The sequence below is a fragment of the Chanos chanos genome, chromosome 2 (genome assembly GCF_902362185.1).
Source record: "Chanos chanos chromosome 2, fChaCha1.1, whole genome shotgun sequence".
In the NCBI taxonomy this organism is placed as follows: Eukaryota; Metazoa; Chordata; class Actinopteri; order Gonorynchiformes; family Chanidae; genus Chanos; species Chanos chanos.
Window position 1 is genome coordinate 58,311,680 of NC_044496.1, and position 18,035 is coordinate 58,329,714.

Below are 18,035 nucleotides of genomic sequence, written 5' to 3' on the forward strand. Positions count from 1 at the left end.
CGAGAAGAACACCGAGAAACGCGAGAGGCCGCCTGCCGGGCCGAAAGAGGAAGAGGACGACGACTGGTGTCCTAAAAAAAGGAGAAAATCCCCGCGTAAGGAGACTCCAGTGATAATCAAATACATTATCATCAACAGGTTCAAAGGAGAGAGACACATGTCTGTGAAGCTCGGAAAGATTGATCCAACAGTCACGACTGTAAGCTTAAATGAAGACACAGTGGGTGCCTATGAGAAACTAGCTCCTCTGAAGGATTTCTGGCAGCAGAGACAGAGGGAGCGCGAAGAGCAGCTTAAGCTGGCAGCAGGAGATAAACCTCATTTCCATCTTAACGGCCGGCATCGATCCTTTGGTCCCAGTCCCCCGAAAAGGAAACACAAGTTTGCAAACAGACTCAGGATTCAGAGGATTCACACTGTGGAGCGACCTCCCAACAAACAAGGCTTTTCCCTCTCTGAACCGGGGCAAGGAGGCGGCGCTGGAGACGAGACAGGCGCTACGGGGAGTCCATTAACGACGGCAGCGTGTTCTGTGAGGGCTGCGGAATCAGATCTAAATGACATCACGCACACCGAGACGCAAAAGAGCAGATCACAGGAGAGGGAGGAGAGGACATTTGGAAGCAAGATAGTCCGAATACGGAAATTCAAAAGCGAGGCTAGACTGAGGAGCAAGAAAATGAGACACTTAGAGGAATGTGGCGAGACCGTGACGAATCTGACAGAAATCAGTCCTGTGCTGGAAAATAAGGAGTCAGCAGGTAGCGGGAAAAGTACAGAGATCAGCTCAGCCACACAAAGTCCCCACTTGTGTGATAATCAGTCTGCTGACACCCCTGAAAAATTTCCCCTCATATCTGCCACGCGCTCTCCCGACAAAGGTTCGACGTCTGAGGACATGGCTCAGAACGTGCCGGTTATTCCCGGGGGCTACCTGCAGACGTTGTTAGATGCATCCGATTCCTCCGGCAGCACGGGGATCTCTTATTTCGCACAGCAGCCCGCAAGGCAATACTCCCTGGGTCTGGCCCTGGATGAGAAACAGTTCAGCTCTCTACAGCTTCCCCAGAGCTGTGTACTCTCCCCTCCCTCCGAATCTGAGCTACAGCAGTCACCCCAGAACTGTACCAGTTTCACCCAAATGTGGCCTCCTCAGCTCTGCCCTAACCAGCAGTTCGCCACAGATATTCCAGAGACCACAGTCTTGTCCAACAACTTCCCCAGTACCTTGCCCGTGCCCGTGCCCGTGCCCGTGTCAGACAACCTGGTTGTGTCAGGATATAGCCAGCTGAGCATGGAGAACAGAATCCTGTATGAGAAGAATTACATGCCTGAGCAGCCTCTTCCGTCTGACACAGAGTTTCAGGCATGTCAGCTCCCCTGTATGGAGGGCCAGATACAGTTTCAGAGAGGCACTCTGCACGCTGACAACGGAAGACTCCTCAGCTTGAGCCCAGCTGGCCCGCTGTCAGCTACCTCCAGCAATTACAGCTCTCAGAGCCTCAAGTCCTGTGAAAAGGACGGTGAAGAGGACGTGAACGAAAACTTTCTGGCTCACTGCAGTCCCAAACTGGTGATTCAGCAAAGCACCGATGCAATCACGCCCCTGAGGGAGTCCACAGATTTGCTCGATATCTCAAACTTCACTCCTGATAAATTTAGGCACACGTCACTGTCTGAGCTCTCCCCTCCAGAGACGCCCAATTTGTCCCCTCAGGTCAGAGGGCGGGAGATGAAAATTGTAGGGAAAGCGAAGGACTTCCAGGATAGGGCTGAGATGACAACGGATCGTACCACGGAAATTAAATGGAATTGCAGCGTTATGGAGCAACAGAACCATCCATCTGAATACACGGTGGATAATCTACAGTTTCAGTTGCACTCTTTTGATGATGAGGACAGTTTGTGTCTGGATAATAAGGAAATGAGTCAAGCCAAACGTGAGGAGGAAGCAGGTGAGATGATCTACGGAGCAAAGGGCACGAAATCGAAAAGGAAAAACAGCAGTAAGCCGACGGCCGGACAAGGTGCTAAAAAGAGTTCCAAAGTTCCCAGAACAGCGAAGACCGAGAAGGGCAAAAACCCGCGACAGAATTCACGAACGTCCAAAAAAATAAAGGCCATGCTCGATGGGAAGGCTAGCAAATGCCAGGCCGGTAACTCCACGTTTCCACCTAACCACGTGACCGAAAACGGCCCTGAGGACCGGCCTGGCCCAGGCTGGTCAGAGGGCGGCGGTCGTGCGGACGACGACCAGAGAGAGTTCGAAGAGCCGTCCAACATTTTGTCCAACATCGTGTCCGGGATGGCGGAAGTGCAGCGCTTCATGATGGCGTCCGTTGAGCCCACGTGGGGTCCTGCTGCCGGTGTTTCCTTCCCCGCGGAGGCAAACAGCCTCAAGTTAAAAACGCTCAAAATCCTGGCAGGGACGTCGCACGACCCCAAGAAGAAGGGTGCCGTCTCCGCGGGGGGCGCAAAAGGAAGGAAAGCTGGAGGCAAAAGCAACAAAAACCAGGCCAAGTTCAACGCCTCCCACCCCCTCTTCCCCCAGCTGGCGCTGGGCTACAGCGTGTTGGACAGGCCCAGTCTCGCCGTGCCCGGCATCACGGGACCCGCGCACAAAAAGATGTACCGCCACAAAACGAGCGCCAAATTCCCAAGGATCGAAAACCTTAAGGGCAAGAGAGCTGAACGTGATCCGAATAAGGACATAGCGTTAATGGCCTCTTTTGAAAAACTGAGGTAATATTTTGTAACTGGTTAACTGATGCACCCTTCCCAGCTTCCCTCACTTCCTGCTCAGTCCTGTGTCCCCAGACATACCTGCACTGACTCAATGCTACAGATGCATGGAAACAACACTTCCCCTGGCTACCCCTGTTTCCTTTTGCCCCCCTGAGGAGGACATTAATATCCTGCATGAGAAATTTTTCTTGTACTTGCAAACTACCTATTGAGTGACTGTAAGGCTTGATTGAGATTTGAAATGACTATGGCTGCATATTTTGTCTTGCTTTTGCTGTTTTTTCCTACGATCGATGTTTTGGTTCCTTTTTTTGTGGAGAAAAAGCCTTGAAAAACACTTTAAAGCCTCTTTTTGGGAAATGTTTTATTTTCTCAGTGAAACTTGCTGCCCTAATTTACATAACTATCCTTCTCCATTGAAACATGTAGCTATTTGAAAAATGCTTTGGTGAAAAGTAAAAAGTCCCTGCTTGTTTTTTGTATGCACAATATCAATGCCCTCTCGCTGCTGTTTCTCTCTCACTGCCCAGCCTCATGTCACGAGAGAAAAGCTTAGCATTTCGTACAGAAGCATAAAAAATGGCCTTCACTGGCCCCGAGACATCTATAGCACATAATGGGGCAATTTTGTATTGGATAACATATCAGACTAACATTTTGTCTTAATTTTATTCTTACTGTTGGAATGAAATTATTTTCTTTGTAATTACTATGCTATTAGAGTTTTGACAGAACTGTTGTCTTAGAGAGATATTATTTCAAAGCTATGGAAATTCCAAAATTCTTCACTCTTCACACTGATTTTTATTTTTATTTTTATTTTTTTTTGTCCAGAAATGCACTATTTACATAGAAGGAGAAAAAAAATTTAAGACTTAATGCACCAAAATGTAAACGTGCTGTGTTAATTTCTTATCCATACAAATTCTGGCTGTTCAATTTACAATTCTTATGAATATTAACTATACGATTTTAGACTCTTTGTAAATTTGACATTCCAGAACGATCTCTTTGGTTTCTTTCGTGGACCCTATCTGATAAAGAGCACCTGCAGCAGACAGTGGTACACACCCACGCACGTAACCAAAACAGAAAGACTCTGAATATTCTTCTCTTTTTTTTTTTTTTTTTTTTCATCTTATTTGCCAAATTCACTTTACCTCAACATGACCTGGCTTTTTGAAGTAAAAAGAGAAGCAGAGGGGAGTGCGTGTGATGGTCGTCGGGAACGTGTAGCGGGATCTGTGGACAGAACTCGGCGTCTGTCGGACGTGTAAGGGTAAGCATTCCCACAATTCTCATCTCTCTCTATTCTTACTGCTGTCTGAGACGCCCTCCGCGACACATCTCTCTCCGGAAACATTAATTACCCTGAACTCTGCCGTAGTCTTTAAAGAGTGACGCATTGACGCGAAGCGCCCCCTTACGGGATCCTGTAAGGGCCATAAAGTTAGAATAGAAGTCAGTGATGAACATTCTCAGACGGATCTGTATCACATTAGGAAACCTGTAGGTGAAAGGAAAGGCTGCATTTCTCATAGAAAATAAACTAGTTCATACAATCAGTGAAGATGACAGGGGAGGAGGCGTGTCTCCCAGGTAAGGGGCGGTGTCATTACCTGAAACAGGTGTGTATGGCTGTAAATACGAAGACTCTTGATGCTATGGTGTATTACCAGTGATTACATTACGATAATGTTTTGATATCATATTTGCATATTTGATATCATGTTTCACAGACACACACGTAAAATGTATTTTCAAAATGTGAATGCTACCTGAATTTCATAAAACAAAAAAAACCCCTCTTTTTGGAAAATTAATTTGTACATTCATAGTTTCTGTTGTCGCACATGGTCAGTTCATCAGCTGATGGTCTCGGCTGCAGAGAGAGGGACATCAAGCCCTAGTTCTTGAAAGGTCTTGAGAATTGCATAAGCATAAATTTGTAAAAGACTTAAAATGGGCTTTGATATAATTGAAGAGAGGAGCCCAGATTAGGTGGAACTGAAAAGTTTAGTCCTTTGGCTCAGGGTGTCTCTCATGTGTATGCAGGCGGTGAAGGAGTGGTTTTCTCTACAGCGCATGGGTTTGCTTTTCTTTGTGTTGCACCAATGAGTGGACAGCATAAATGCCCGCTGCTCTAATGTAACAGTAATGGATTTGGAAATGGATTCATTCACATGAAATGCATTGTTTTATGCTGCTGTTTTCAGGAAAATTACAGATTATGTTTTTTAAATGCTTAATTAATATGCGGCTTTTTTGTTGTGTGTTTGCAGTGACGTTAGTTTAATTTTGTACATGTGTAATTCAGTCTCTTAGTCAAAGACGTTTTACTGCCTGTGCTTATGTCACATTCTCTGTCTAAAGTGACAAAATATGGAGGTTTAAATGAGAAATACTCTCCCTGTGTGGGGCCTTATGTACATTAACATGTCATTTCCACAGGTTTGGCCTGGAACAGAACTGGACATGCAGAAACACTAACGCTCCCTCTTGTTTCTTGTGCTGTGTCTGTGGCTGACAGTCTAATGAGGCTCTTGCTCTTTCTCTCTTGCTCTCTCTCTCTCTCTCTCTCTCTCTCTCTCTCTGTCTTTCTGCCCCCCCCCCCCTCCCAGCTCGCCAGGTCTGGGACCAGAAGAATCTGCTGATGGGGAAAGTGCAGTTGGGCTGTCAGGCCCGTATGCCCTGCCTTCTCTCATTCCTACCTACTGCCAACTGAATGTACTTCTCCAAGTTTTATACTGTGTGCCACTGTTGAGCTGCCTGCTTTGAATGGTGCTAAGAAAGTGAACAGAGACCCCCCCCCCCCAAGAGATTTAAAAAAATAAATCATATGAGAAAACACAGCCCTCTCTCTTTATGAATGTATAATATATTGTTATGTTTGATGTATTCACAGCATAATTATTTGACATTAATTGGGACTTAACTTTTTGCTTTTTTTGTTGAAAAAAGATGAGCTTTATAAATATTGTCTAGAGTTGTTACCAGAGGCATTCTTAATGAACTCTTGACATGACAAAATATTGTATATTTTTCTGTGTGCCAATTTGTAACATATTTTGTAAGTGTATATTTTTCTTAGAAGGTGATGTGAAGTGTTTGTGTGTGTGAGTGTAACCCTTTTTTGTGCCTCTGTAGGCAGTGAAAAGGATGTATAATGACAAAGTTTCTGGTTTTACAAACCAACACATTGAAGTGAATATGGAAAAATTACAAAAAAACAAACAAACTTTTTTTGTTGGGAGTTTTGTAAGAGAACATTGATCTTGTTGTGGGAGTGTTGTGTTCTTGTGGAAAAAAAAACACAAATAAGGAAACAAAAAAAGGGAAAATTATTCAAATTTGTGAACTATTTGTTGTTTTATAGATTTTCATGTAAATTATTCTAGTATTATTTTGTTTTTGTTGTAACTGTTGAAAAGGGTTTAAATATTTGTGACCACGCCTGTATGGTGATACTGTAATATTGGTAACCTGCTGAGTTTTGTAATGATGTTTATGGAGTAAATATACAAATTAAAATGAGATTTTGAATGCTGCTTTCCGAAGTTTGTCAGATTATTTTATTATGACGTTTAAATGTTTTGTGAGGTCCATTGTTTACAATTTGGAATCAACATCAGCCTAGTTTTATTGTAACTGGGTGTGTGTTGCTATCATTACGAGGGTCCTGGCTGAGGGACTTAATGGAGTGGAGTAGTGTAAGGTGACTTATAATCGGGATCAAAACACACTTTAGGTCGCCAACACTTTATGCAGAACTGTAAATTAGAGGAGCATTCTTCCAAGTGTCATACAGTGTAATTACTTACTTAATGAAGTTTTTAACAAATGGATGTCTTTGATGCAGGTCATTCTGGTTTCTACATACAAAATGTAGGAAAACTGAATGAATAGTGAGAATGTCAAACCATCTCTATTCCTGTGGTGGTATATAACACCAAACCGTCTCTGTTCCTGTACTGGTATATAATACTACACAGTCTCTATTCCTGTAGTGGTATATAATACTATACAGTCTCTGTTCCTGTGGTGGTATATAATACTATACAGTCTCTATTCCTGTGGTGGTATATAACACCAAACCGTCTCTGTTCCTGTAGTGGTATATAATACTACACAGTCTCTATTCCTGTAGTGGTATATAATACTATACAGTCTCTGTTCCTGTAGTGGTATATAATACTATACAGTCTCTATTCCTGTAGTGGTATATAATACTATACAGTCTCTATTCCTGTAGTGGTATATAATACTATACAGTCTCTATTCCTGTAGTGGTATATAATGTTGAACAGTGTCTGTTCCTGTAGTGGTATATAATACTATACAGTCTCTATTCCTGTACTGGTATATAATACTACACAGTCTCTATTCCTGTAGTGGTATATAATACTATACAGTCTCTATTCCTGTGGTGGTATATAACACCAAACCGTCTCTGTTCCTGTAGTGGTATATAATACTACACAGTCTCTATTCCTGTAGTGGTATATAATACTATACAGTCTCTGTTCCTGTAGTGGTATATAATACTATACAGTCTCTATTCCTGTAGTGGTATATAATACTATACAGTCTCTATTCCTGTAGTGGTATATAATACTATACAGTCTCTATTCCTGTAGTGGTATATAATGTTGAACAGTGTCTGTTCCTGTAGTGGTATATAATACTATACAGTCTCTATTCCTGTGGTGGTATATAATACTATACAGTCTCTGTTCCTGTAGTGGTATATAATACTACACAGTCTCTATTCCTGTAGTGGTATATAATACTATACAGTCTCTATTCCTGTAGTGGTATATAATGTTGAACAGTGTCTGTTACTGTAGTGGTATATAATACTATACAGTCTCTATTCCTGTGGTGGTATATAATACTATACAGTCTCTATTCCTGTGGTGGTATATAACACCAAACCGTCTCTGTTCCTGTAGTGGTATGAAATACTATACAGTCTCTATTCCTGTGGTGGTATATAACACCAAACCGTCTCTGTTCCTGTAGTGGTATATAATACTACACAGTCTCTATTCCTGTAGTGGTATATAATACTACACAGTCTCTATTCCTGTGGTGGTATATAATACTATACAGTCTCTATTCCTGTAGTGGTATATAATACTATACAATCTCTGTTCCTGTAGTGGTATGAAATACTATACAATCTCTGTTCCTGTGGTGGTATATAATACTATACAGTCTCTGTTCCTGTAGTGGTATATAATACTATACAGTCTCTATTCCTGTGGTGGTATATAATACTATACAGTCTCTGTTCCTGTAGTGGTATATAATACTATACAGTCTCTATTCCTGTGGTGGTATATAATACTATACAGTCTCTATTCCTGTGGTGGTATATAACACCAAACCGTCTCTGTTCCTGTAGTGGTATATAATACTATACAGTCCTTATTCCTGTAGTGGTATATAATACTATACAGTCTATTTCTGTAGTGGTATCCAGGAAGAAAACTGAAAAGTTCTCTTAGCTCAATATGATGAAATTTACACTTGTGTATCCAAATACAAAACTGATCTAAACCCCATTCCATGGGTCAGGAGGTAAAGCTCAAAGGACAGCAATTTCAGTCTGAAAAATAAGTTTCTAGCTTTTTCCCCCCTTTTAAACTATTTTGGCTTATAAAATAATTCAGTAAGTCAGTATGCAATGCTTTAAAGAATTACGTATTACAGTGTAAAATCCTGTTTTACTTGAGTCTTACAAAAAAAGAGTTAAACCACTGTGAAATCTAAAACAGACAATCAGCATAATATTGTTATCTGGATACATGTTCGAATGTCTGGTTTTGAATATAATGCAATATAACTGACTGGAATGGACGATTTTTGAACGAACACATTGCTATTTTATATATTAAATGATTAAGATCTTCTCGTGTGAATATGAGTAAATTAGGCCCATATAAAAAAGAAAAGATTTGGTTGTTTAAACGAGACTTCAGACCTCTTGCACGTGAAGCGGCTGGTTAGTAACCAAGGGTTATGCAAATAGGGGGCGGGATTATGCTGACCAGCGACAAACATAAGGTTCTCATTGGGCTCTTGTCTATTGTAACATGAAGGAACCGTGATTTCTGTCATTCATTCAGAAAATGGTTTTGACAATTAAGGGATCTGCTACGAACACCTTAAATTCTGAAATAAAAAACACGTTTATGCTGCGGGACACGAATGAAACCACGCGGCCCATAATTAAATAAAAATGACATTTATATCAACCTTCTTAGGTAGATAAAATAGAAAAGATTTCTTTTACGATAACTGAGATCAACTCGACCGATCATTTTAATTATAAAACAAACCTGGTTTTAATCAGCTCGGATACTTTGATTTGCATAGGAAATGGAATTAAGTCGAAACCAACACATTTTCCTGACTTCATTTGTTAATGTTAATTGCTATTATATTTATTACTCCATTAAAAAAAATACATAGAGTCCAATCAGCTGGAAAAAAAACATCTACCCAAACAGCTTTACGTCAAACCACCATGTACATAGACAGGCTTATTTGCGTGGTACGTAGCGTTTCTCATTGAGTCATGTGACGCTACACGGTTGCTGGGATAGCGTAATACTTTAAGTCACATTCACGCATTTAACCAAACAGAAAGACATTCGGTGTTTCTGGAGGATTTTGTGCACACGGAACTCAAACACATCAACTCTTAGTTTTCTCACCGGATGCCCATTCAGTATAAGGTTGTCAACGGGAATGCAAAACAAATGGAAAGCAAGGATCATGTGTTGGCCTTTGTAATTACAGCCTTCTAACATTTGGAACTATTCTCAGTTGACAGTGGATTTTTGTACACATTCATTTAGAATTGGATTTAGTTTTTAAAGTGATGTTAATCCTCCTGCACAAGCAGTTCATGTCTAATTCCAACAGTCAAATCTAAGACCACAATTGACGCCTCTCAGCCTGAACCTTGCATCCCTTCACTAAGCACAGTGGGAGGGCTGCCGAATAGAAAACATAAAGACCATGCTGCTAACATCATTAGTATTTTATATTGACCCTGAAAAAGAAACCAGTGAATAGTATTGTGATCCGCAGTATACGAAAACGTTATTCTAACCGGATTGGCATTCAGACACCCCCCCCCTCCCTCCAAATAATTAACGAGTGCATGAAAATGCCGTTAAGATGCTTGCTACGTGTAGGAGACCAAAGTTAACCAGATCTCGTTAAAATAAAATCGATAAACACCCAACCCTGACATCCATATATATCATCAAAGATCTTTCTTGGTCTGTACGCCTGTGTTAATACCTCTTGCCACGAGGGAGCGGTGTAGCAAAAATGAGTGTAGCCATGACACTTACGCACATCCCTTTTCCGGTTTTGCTCCGGAGCTCTGTACAAAGATGGGGAAAATGGAATCCTAACATCTAAAGAACATTTAGTCGGAACTCTAAAATATTAAACAAGAAAATCTGAAGATTGCTGAAAACTCAACAGATTCAATTAGGTAACCTCTTCTGTTCTTTAGTTATCAAATATTTGCCCTTAATTTGACACACGAAACTAATTGTTGCTAATGTCGCTAAAAAGTGAGCTTGCTAATTACGTAGTTAGCTATAGCCACCTTCGTTGTTTACCTTGTCAGCTCAGTGAATCTCTGCTAGCAAGGCCTGTTAGCTGTTTAGCTTTCAGCTAAAGAATGGCTCGTCAACGGAGCCACTTTCGGGTTGTAGCAGGTCAACGATCATCTACGTTAACTGTTAAAGCAAAACAATCTGTCTTAAATGTGTCTGAAACTGTATATTTCACGGCATTAGATCACGATGCGAAGGTTGGCTCTATCAATTAAAATGTGAGCTAAATTTTGTTTAAGCTACTTTGATTCCCGTGTTCATTTTGCGGGATAGCTATACTGGTTGCTATATCAGTGACGATTCAATTGCTGTGAAGAACGGTTGTAGAATGTACACGTATTTGTGCGAATTCATGGTGTCCGAGAATGCGACCGTAGCCATTTATGTGTTTCATGCACTCATATATTTGAGTACGCGAATTAGCTGTAGCCGCTGTAATAAAAAACAAATCTATGTATTGTTTTATTGGAATATCGAGGAATTTTGGGTTTTAACAACAAGTGCCGTAGTTATCATTAAACGCAGCGGATTTGGGTCCATATCGGTAAACGATGGTCTGGTGATTTATTCAATTGGATTAAGTTATCTGGCTATCTTCGACTCAACCACAAATAGTGTGACTGCTTAGAGACAAGCTAAACCATCCGATAAGCTGCAGCTAGCTTGTTAGCCTACGCAGTGATGCCATTTTGTGTTACATTCTCTTTGCGTACATAATAAGCAGCTTAATCTACAGTACAGCGTGAATTGAGGTTAAATGGTAGAACCTCGAAGCTCGACAGCTCCGATCACAAAAGTGCTATTATAAAATAACTTGAGCCTGTGTACCTCAACAGACACCGGCACACAGGTGTTTGAGACCCGGCCGGTTAATGGTGCTTACTGTCTAAACGTTGCAGTCACAGTTACTTGACACAAGTGAACTTACTGTGCCTTCAACGGAGCCGTCTTTTGAGTTTTATGTGGACTTACTCATTGTTTGAGCATTTTCACTTTTGCGCCCTGTAACTAATTCTGAAATGTTTTAGAGTGCTTTGTATATTGGAATTGTGTCGAAACAAAATTGTTTGGTCCGAAGTTAAGCATCCATTTTTTAACCCCTCTAAATTAGATCCATCTAGTATATTGTCTCCTTCCATCGGCCATGGACGGTCCAGACAGTACAAAGCAGGGAGGTTCTGAGCAGTCGGAGCTCCAGCGGCGGCAGCAGCGTGACCGGCTGGGCCGGGAGGAGGCCTTCTACCAGTTTGTCAACAATCTCAGTGAAGAAGACTACAGACTGATGAGAGACAACAACTTGTTAGGCACCCCAGGTAACCAAGTCGCTACATTTTTGTCAGTCTTCTTGTTTTTGCTCCCTTTTTTTTGTTTGTCATTTTATTTGCTGGGGGGGGGGGGGGGGGGGGGGGGGGGGGGCAGGAGCTCATCAGTAACCCAAGACTGTGTGTAGTTGATGACAAATCCCGGTTCTTAAACCTCTGTTCTCCTTCCTGATTGGATGAAAAGTTGTTCTTTTTCAGTGCTTTAGTTACACACTAAATCTGTTTGTCTTCACATCTGCGTGAAGTCTTCACTTCACAGGTGTGAGGCTGTAGTGACTGCCCGCTTAACTAAAAAATGATTGGTACTTACTTGACTGGCTAGCTTGACTAAGTCTCCTCATGTGCTACTCATTGATTAGCTTTTTTTTTTTTAAATCAGAGTTATCAGAACAATGTCATCTGAGTGACTCACAAATTTCCTTATCGCTCACCATACATCGCATTTGCACTTGACACATTTAAAACCCTGAGACAAGGTCAACACCCACCCCCCACCCCCAAATATTTTCTTTCTTTCTCTATTTCTTTTCTTTTCTTTGAAACTTTTTAATGTGACTTTTTAAGGTTTGTATCTGATTAGTATAGCTTAGTTTGTCTTGTGCGGACTGAGTTCTGGCTCTGTACTCGAACTAACTGGTCAGAGGACGAGCTGGTCAAAGGAACTCCTGAAGACACCTGCTCCATTTCTGTCCCAGGACAGTGGAAAGAAACGGTATTTTGGAGCATCTTTTAGCGGGGCGTTGGCATTGAGTGGACAGTGTGTGTCCTGGCGTTGGCATTGAGTGGACAGTGCCTGTCCTGGCGTTGGCATTGAGTGGACAGTGCCTGTCCTGGCGTTGGCATTGAGTGGACAGTGCCTGTCCCGCCGTTGGCATTGAGTGGACAGTGCCTGTCCTGGCGTTGGCATTGAGTGGACAGTGCCTGTCCTGGCGTTGGCATTGAGTGGACAGTGCCTGTCCTGCCGTTGGCATTGAGTGGACAGTGCCTGTCCTGCCGTTGGCATTGAGTGGACAGTGCCTGTCCTGTTAAGTCTGGTGGTTTTGTCCTGTTGCTTTTACTGGACTTTTTTGTGGGCAGCTACAGGTCAGAGGGTAGCTTAGTTTTTTTTAACCTTTCTTTCTTTTTTTTTTTTTTTTTTTTTTTTAACAAAAAGCGATATTCCAAGTAGAATCCTGAGGTGGCTGCAAACATCAAATGAACGAAAACAGACTGACTACCAAGCACCTCTTTGTATAACTGCATGTTGTTGGATCCAAGATAACTGTCATTAAACTGTGGCCTAAGTCTGGTCATTCTGGTTAGAGTGCGACCAACACACGGTTCTAGTCAGTGCTTTTCTTAAGCTGGTGAGTTTTTGGGGTTTTTTTCTCCTCAGTAATTTTTAATTTTTTTTTTTTGTGGGAGGTGGTGAATTTCTTTTCATGTCATGAAAACATTCATTTGCTACAAAAGGTTTAATTCTGTGAAGTCAATCACGTGTCCTGTAGTAAATAGTACAGAAGGTTTAATTGTGTAAAGTCTATCACATGTCCTATAGTAAACAGTACAGATTGTGCTGAAATGTACAGGCCTTAGTGAATGTTGCCCGTGTGGTGTTTCTGATGTCCTGCTGTGAAGTGACATGGAGCAGAGGAAGACGCACATTCAACAGGCCATGAGCACATGGAGAAGAGAAGACAGATAACTCAACAATTAAACTCCATTTAATGGGTTACATGAAATACACTGCCAGTCATATGGCTTTGAATGGAACTCAGGATGACATAAAGATTTGGTCCATCTCAGAACTGTGAAGGCTACTGATGTGTTTGGGGTTTTTTTTCTCTTTTGTCTGTCTTCATCGTGAGGGATGATGTTTGGATGTGCCATAACTGTAACCTGTCATCACACAGTCTGTGGAACCGAATGATTGAAGTTTATATTTATTGATTTATTTTGTGTTCCAAGCATTTACTCTCTGTGTCTCTTCCACACTGTGAGTGGACATTCATATAAACTCTATAGATGTGTAGACTTAGTAAGTATCTTCAGATGAAAGCGGGTCTTGTCACAGAAGATGCATTATTGTAAATGCAGAATAGTCAAATCTGTGGCATGTTTCTGCTTTGAACGCACAGTTTCTCAGCTCTCTGTGTTTTCAGCCTGACAGTGCGCATTCTGTGCTCTCTGCAGATGTGTGGTTTGGGTCATTTTTCCAGAGGTAGTAGCTAAATTGTGAGTCAAATGTTTTAATGTTTTTTAACCCCTACTGTCATTCATTCTTTTCATGTTTTCTGTGCCCGACAGACGAAGGTCAGTTTGGAAATTCATTCAGTGAACTTGAAATGACTTGTTTCCGATTTTGTCTTAACAGGGAGCCTTCTTTCCCTCCAGGCTCTACCCAGCATGCTGGACCAGACTGAACTGGAATATGAGATAAAAAGTCTCTGGTTTGCGTTAAAGGCCCTGGCTCTGGTACCCTGCTCTAAATGTTCCTCTCTCTCTTCATTAGGTGAGATCACAGAAGAAGAGTTGTTGAGTCGTCTTCACCAGGTCAAGAATGGCCCTGAACAGACCAGTGACAATAACAGTAACAGCCCTGGAGAGAGCAGGGGAGAAGAACCCGGAGGTGTGTAAACCCAGCTCTGCCTGATCACGCTCGTCACTGCCATAAAACCACCAGCTCTTCATTTACAGTTCATTTAGAAAAGTTTTAGTGGATTTTCATTTGAGGAAATGTTTTGCCTGATGTGTCTTCTCTTCCTGTAACAGAGGCAGAAGGTGCACAGGAGGCGTCCAGCGGAGACTCGCTCCTGGACTGGCTCAACTCGGTACGTCGGACCGGAAACACGACGAGGAGCGGTCACCACGGCAACCAGTCGTGGCGAGCGGTGAGCAGAACGAACCCGAACAGCGGCGACTTCCGCTTCAGCCTGGAAATCAACGTCAACCGCAACATCGTGGAGCAGCAGACGCAGACGGAGGGCGAGCAGCCGGAGGGCGAGCAGGGGCCTCCAGAGGGGCCCGTGCCCGAGCCCGCGGAGCCCATGGAGACTGCAGAGGTGGTGGAAGAGCCGGTGGTGGAGGAACTGGCTGTTATTGTGGAACCTGAAGCTGAGATAGAGCCTCTGATTCCCGACAGCCCGCCCGCGCCCAGGGCGGTCGTCCCTCAAGTGCAGGCTCCGGGGCCCCCGGCGGATCAGCCACGCCGGGGCCAGATCAGGGCCCGCAGTCACAGCCCGGAACAGCGCAGGACCAGGGCTCGCACCGCCCGAAGCCGCTCCCCAGTCAACCTGGATCGGGTGGACGGGGTTCCCCGCGGCCGACACGGGCCTCTCTCCCGCAGCCCAGACGCCCTCCCCGAGGCTCTGATGGAGGGCAGCTCCAGGACCCGTCAGCATGTTTTGTCTCGTCAGATACCCACGGTGAATTCCGTCGCCGCTGACACACAGTCCACCGTAACGGCCACAGAGCCTCCCTCAGCGCCTCCGGACGGAGAGGCCCCCACGGAGGAGGGCGGAGCCGGCAGCCGCCGCACCCCCACCATCATGCTGGACTTACAGGTGCGCAGGGTCCGCCCGGGGGAATACCGTCAGAGAGACAGCATCGCCAACCGCACCCGCTCCCGATCGCAGACCTCCAACAACACACTCCTGTACGAGACCGAACGCGGAGGTTTCCGTCGGACCTTCACGCGCTCGGAGCGAGCCGGGGTGAGAACGTACGTCAGCACCATCCGCATTCCCATCCGGAGGATCGCGGATCCGGGCCTGGGAGAGGCCACGTCTCTGGCCCTGCAGTCCATCTTCCGACAGATCATGACGGGTTTCGGGGAGCTCAGCTACTTCATGGACTCGGACTCGGACTCCTCAGACTCGAACCGCGGAGGCAACCCCTCCGCGGACGTCAGCGACCCTCTCGTTGCCCAGGATTCCGCCGCGCCCGCGTCCGCCCCGCCCACCACGGCCGAGGCCTCCGCCAACTCGCCCGGAGGCTCGAGCGCGGAGGGCCGGGCGGAGGAGGCAGCGGAGAGGACAGAAAACGCGGCCCACGCGGGGAGGGAAACCCGGGCCAGGACGCGGCCGCCCATGAGCCTGGAGGAGACGGGTTCGCTGCCCTTCCTGCGGCTGGCGCACTTCTTCCTGCTCAACGACGAGGAGGAGGGCGAGCAGCCGCGCGGCCTGACGAAAGAGCAGATCGATAACCTGTCCATGCGGAACTTCGGCGAGAGCGACGCGCTGAAGACCTGCAGCGTCTGCATCACGGAGTACGCCGAGGGCAACAAGCTGCGTAAACTGCCCTGCTCCCACGAGTACCACGTGCACTGCATCGACCGCTGGCTCTCCGAGAACTCCACCTGCCCCATCTGCCGCAGGGCGGTCCTGGTGTCCGCCAACCGCGAGAGCGTCGTCTAGCCAAAGCAGACCATTCAGCACCCCGACATCTTCTCATACCTTTCTTTCGCCTTACCACGGTTTCGGTACCTTGTCATGTCAGGTGTTGCATTAACACGCGTATATTTCCAGTTTTGAAGCCATTGGTAGGGTTGTGTTTTTTTTTTAAAGTAGATCTGCAGTGGATGGCCAATGGCAGGGTGTCTTCTCTGACGTTACGCACCGCGTGTGACTGACCCACGTGTCGTGAGGGTGCACACGACAGGCGCAGGAACGGAATCTGACCCAAACGTGAAACATGCACTCAGACATGTCAGAGATGAAGAATGTTACTCATTGAATGAGTGCTGTTTGTTAAGTGTACAGTGCATTGAGTAATATTGAGTAATATTTTGGAGCAACACACTTAAATGTATTGATGCGTAATATTTTGTTTAATGTTTAAAAGAAAAGTTTAAAGTTAAAGACAGTCATTATGTCACCTAATAATAATTTTGAAGAAGGTTGAAAATGGATTGCAGACTCTAACGGCGGGATGACGGTTTGGACCTCCCGCTGATCTGAGTGAGAGGTCCTAATCCGCCGTTTTCACACGGGAGACCAAATGCAATTAAGTCAAGTAATGGTAAACTACATGTACATGGCCTTTTTAGCGTTTACCATCTTCATTAACACAGTATCAGGCAGTATTCCTAGTTACACCATGTTGTGAAAACATGAAGGTGTTTATTCTTGTTTGCTTTTCTTCCTGTTCTTTCTGTTCTGATACTCGCCGAATTGAAGCCCTTTGTGTCCTAAGGCCAGTGCTACCACGGCTCTGACGCTTCAGAAACAAACAAAAACAGTAAGGTTGTCCTGTCTCCCAGCATCATGTTCACATCCAGTTGCTTTTGGTCTCAAATCAGATTCTGATCTGGGCTTGTCGGCTTGGCTTTGTCTCAGCCATGTTGGTGCAATAATTATGAAATGGGAATACTGAAAAGTTATAAACTATATAAACTTGTATGTTGTTTCTAAACTGTTATAGACTGTGAATATTCACACTTTAATGAAGACTTCTTTCTTTTTAAACCTCAGCTTCTCTGAACATTCTGAATATTGTAATAGCACTATTCAATTGCTCTGGACTCAAAACACTTTAGCGAAATGAGATGTCGGTCTCTTGGCATCTAACGGCATCATAGTTTCAGTGTCTGTGAGAGGATCGTTACTTTCTTTCAAACTAAAATAAATTTTTTGTTTGCAGCGTTGTCACTGTGGAAGACCATTACTCACAGCTTCTCTGATGTGGTGCACTGAACTCCCAGACAGTGTCTGAGAAAACCCTCGCTCCATCTCAATTATTATCCCATTTTATGGGATTGCAGGCAACACCTGTGTAACCTATAGTCCTGATTGTCCATGGTTTTCATGAAATCATGGTTTTGTGTTGGCTAATGAGTAGGAGGAAATTCAGTCAAATCTCAACACCTCTACACAAACATTCAGTTACAAGGCAAAACACTGGTATTAAATTCTTGCTACAGAACTTGCATTTTCCAGGACACCATGCGTGCGTGTGCGCGTGTGCGCAGACATGTTCAGATAGTCACACTAAAGAAAATGTGCTTGAATTCCCGAGATTTACCATGAGGAGAGAAGGTCAGATTTACACACTGTCAAGATTTTCGCGTGTTTTTCTCTATACGGTTCTATTCTTTACCTGTGTGCGTCATAACCTGACTCACAGGCGCAGTCCAGGCTGAATGAACAGGAGATATATTTGGCGTCAAGGTGGGTGTCTGAGATGGCAAACGTCTCACTGCATCGACTGTCAAACTAAATCTTTTGCATAAAGTGTTTTTTTTTTGTTGTTTTTGTTTGTTTTTTTTTAAACAAATTGTAGGTACATTTAGAAGTATAATATCTTAGAATTTTAATTTCAATTAGGATTTTTCACTGCCTCACATTGT

General features: G+C 43.9%; 2 protein-coding genes across 2 annotated transcripts in view; both read left to right on the forward strand.

Annotated features, from left to right (window-relative positions):
- nexmifb (neurite extension and migration factor b) overlaps positions 1 to 2,746 on the forward strand; it is an 8,647-nt gene extending 5,901 nt beyond the window's left edge. Inside the window, exon 2 of the mRNA XM_030766869.1 lies at positions 1 to 2,746. This exon is cut by the window's left edge and continues 1,332 nt beyond it. Coding sequence (XP_030622729.1) covers positions 1 to 2,746 — 2,746 coding nt within the window.
- A 7,428-nt stretch (positions 2,747 to 10,174) lies between these two features.
- Positions 10,175 to 17,304, forward strand: rlim (ring finger protein, LIM domain interacting). Its single transcript, XM_030766152.1, has 4 exons — positions 10,175 to 10,261; positions 11,500 to 11,701; positions 14,202 to 14,318; positions 14,462 to 17,304. The coding sequence occupies exons 2-4, from the start codon at positions 11,533 to 11,535 to the stop codon at positions 16,102 to 16,104; spliced, it is 1,929 nt and encodes a 642-aa protein (XP_030622012.1). The 5' UTR covers positions 10,175 to 10,261; positions 11,500 to 11,532; the 3' UTR covers positions 16,105 to 17,304.
- The last annotated feature ends 731 nt before the right edge of the window (positions 17,305 to 18,035 follow it).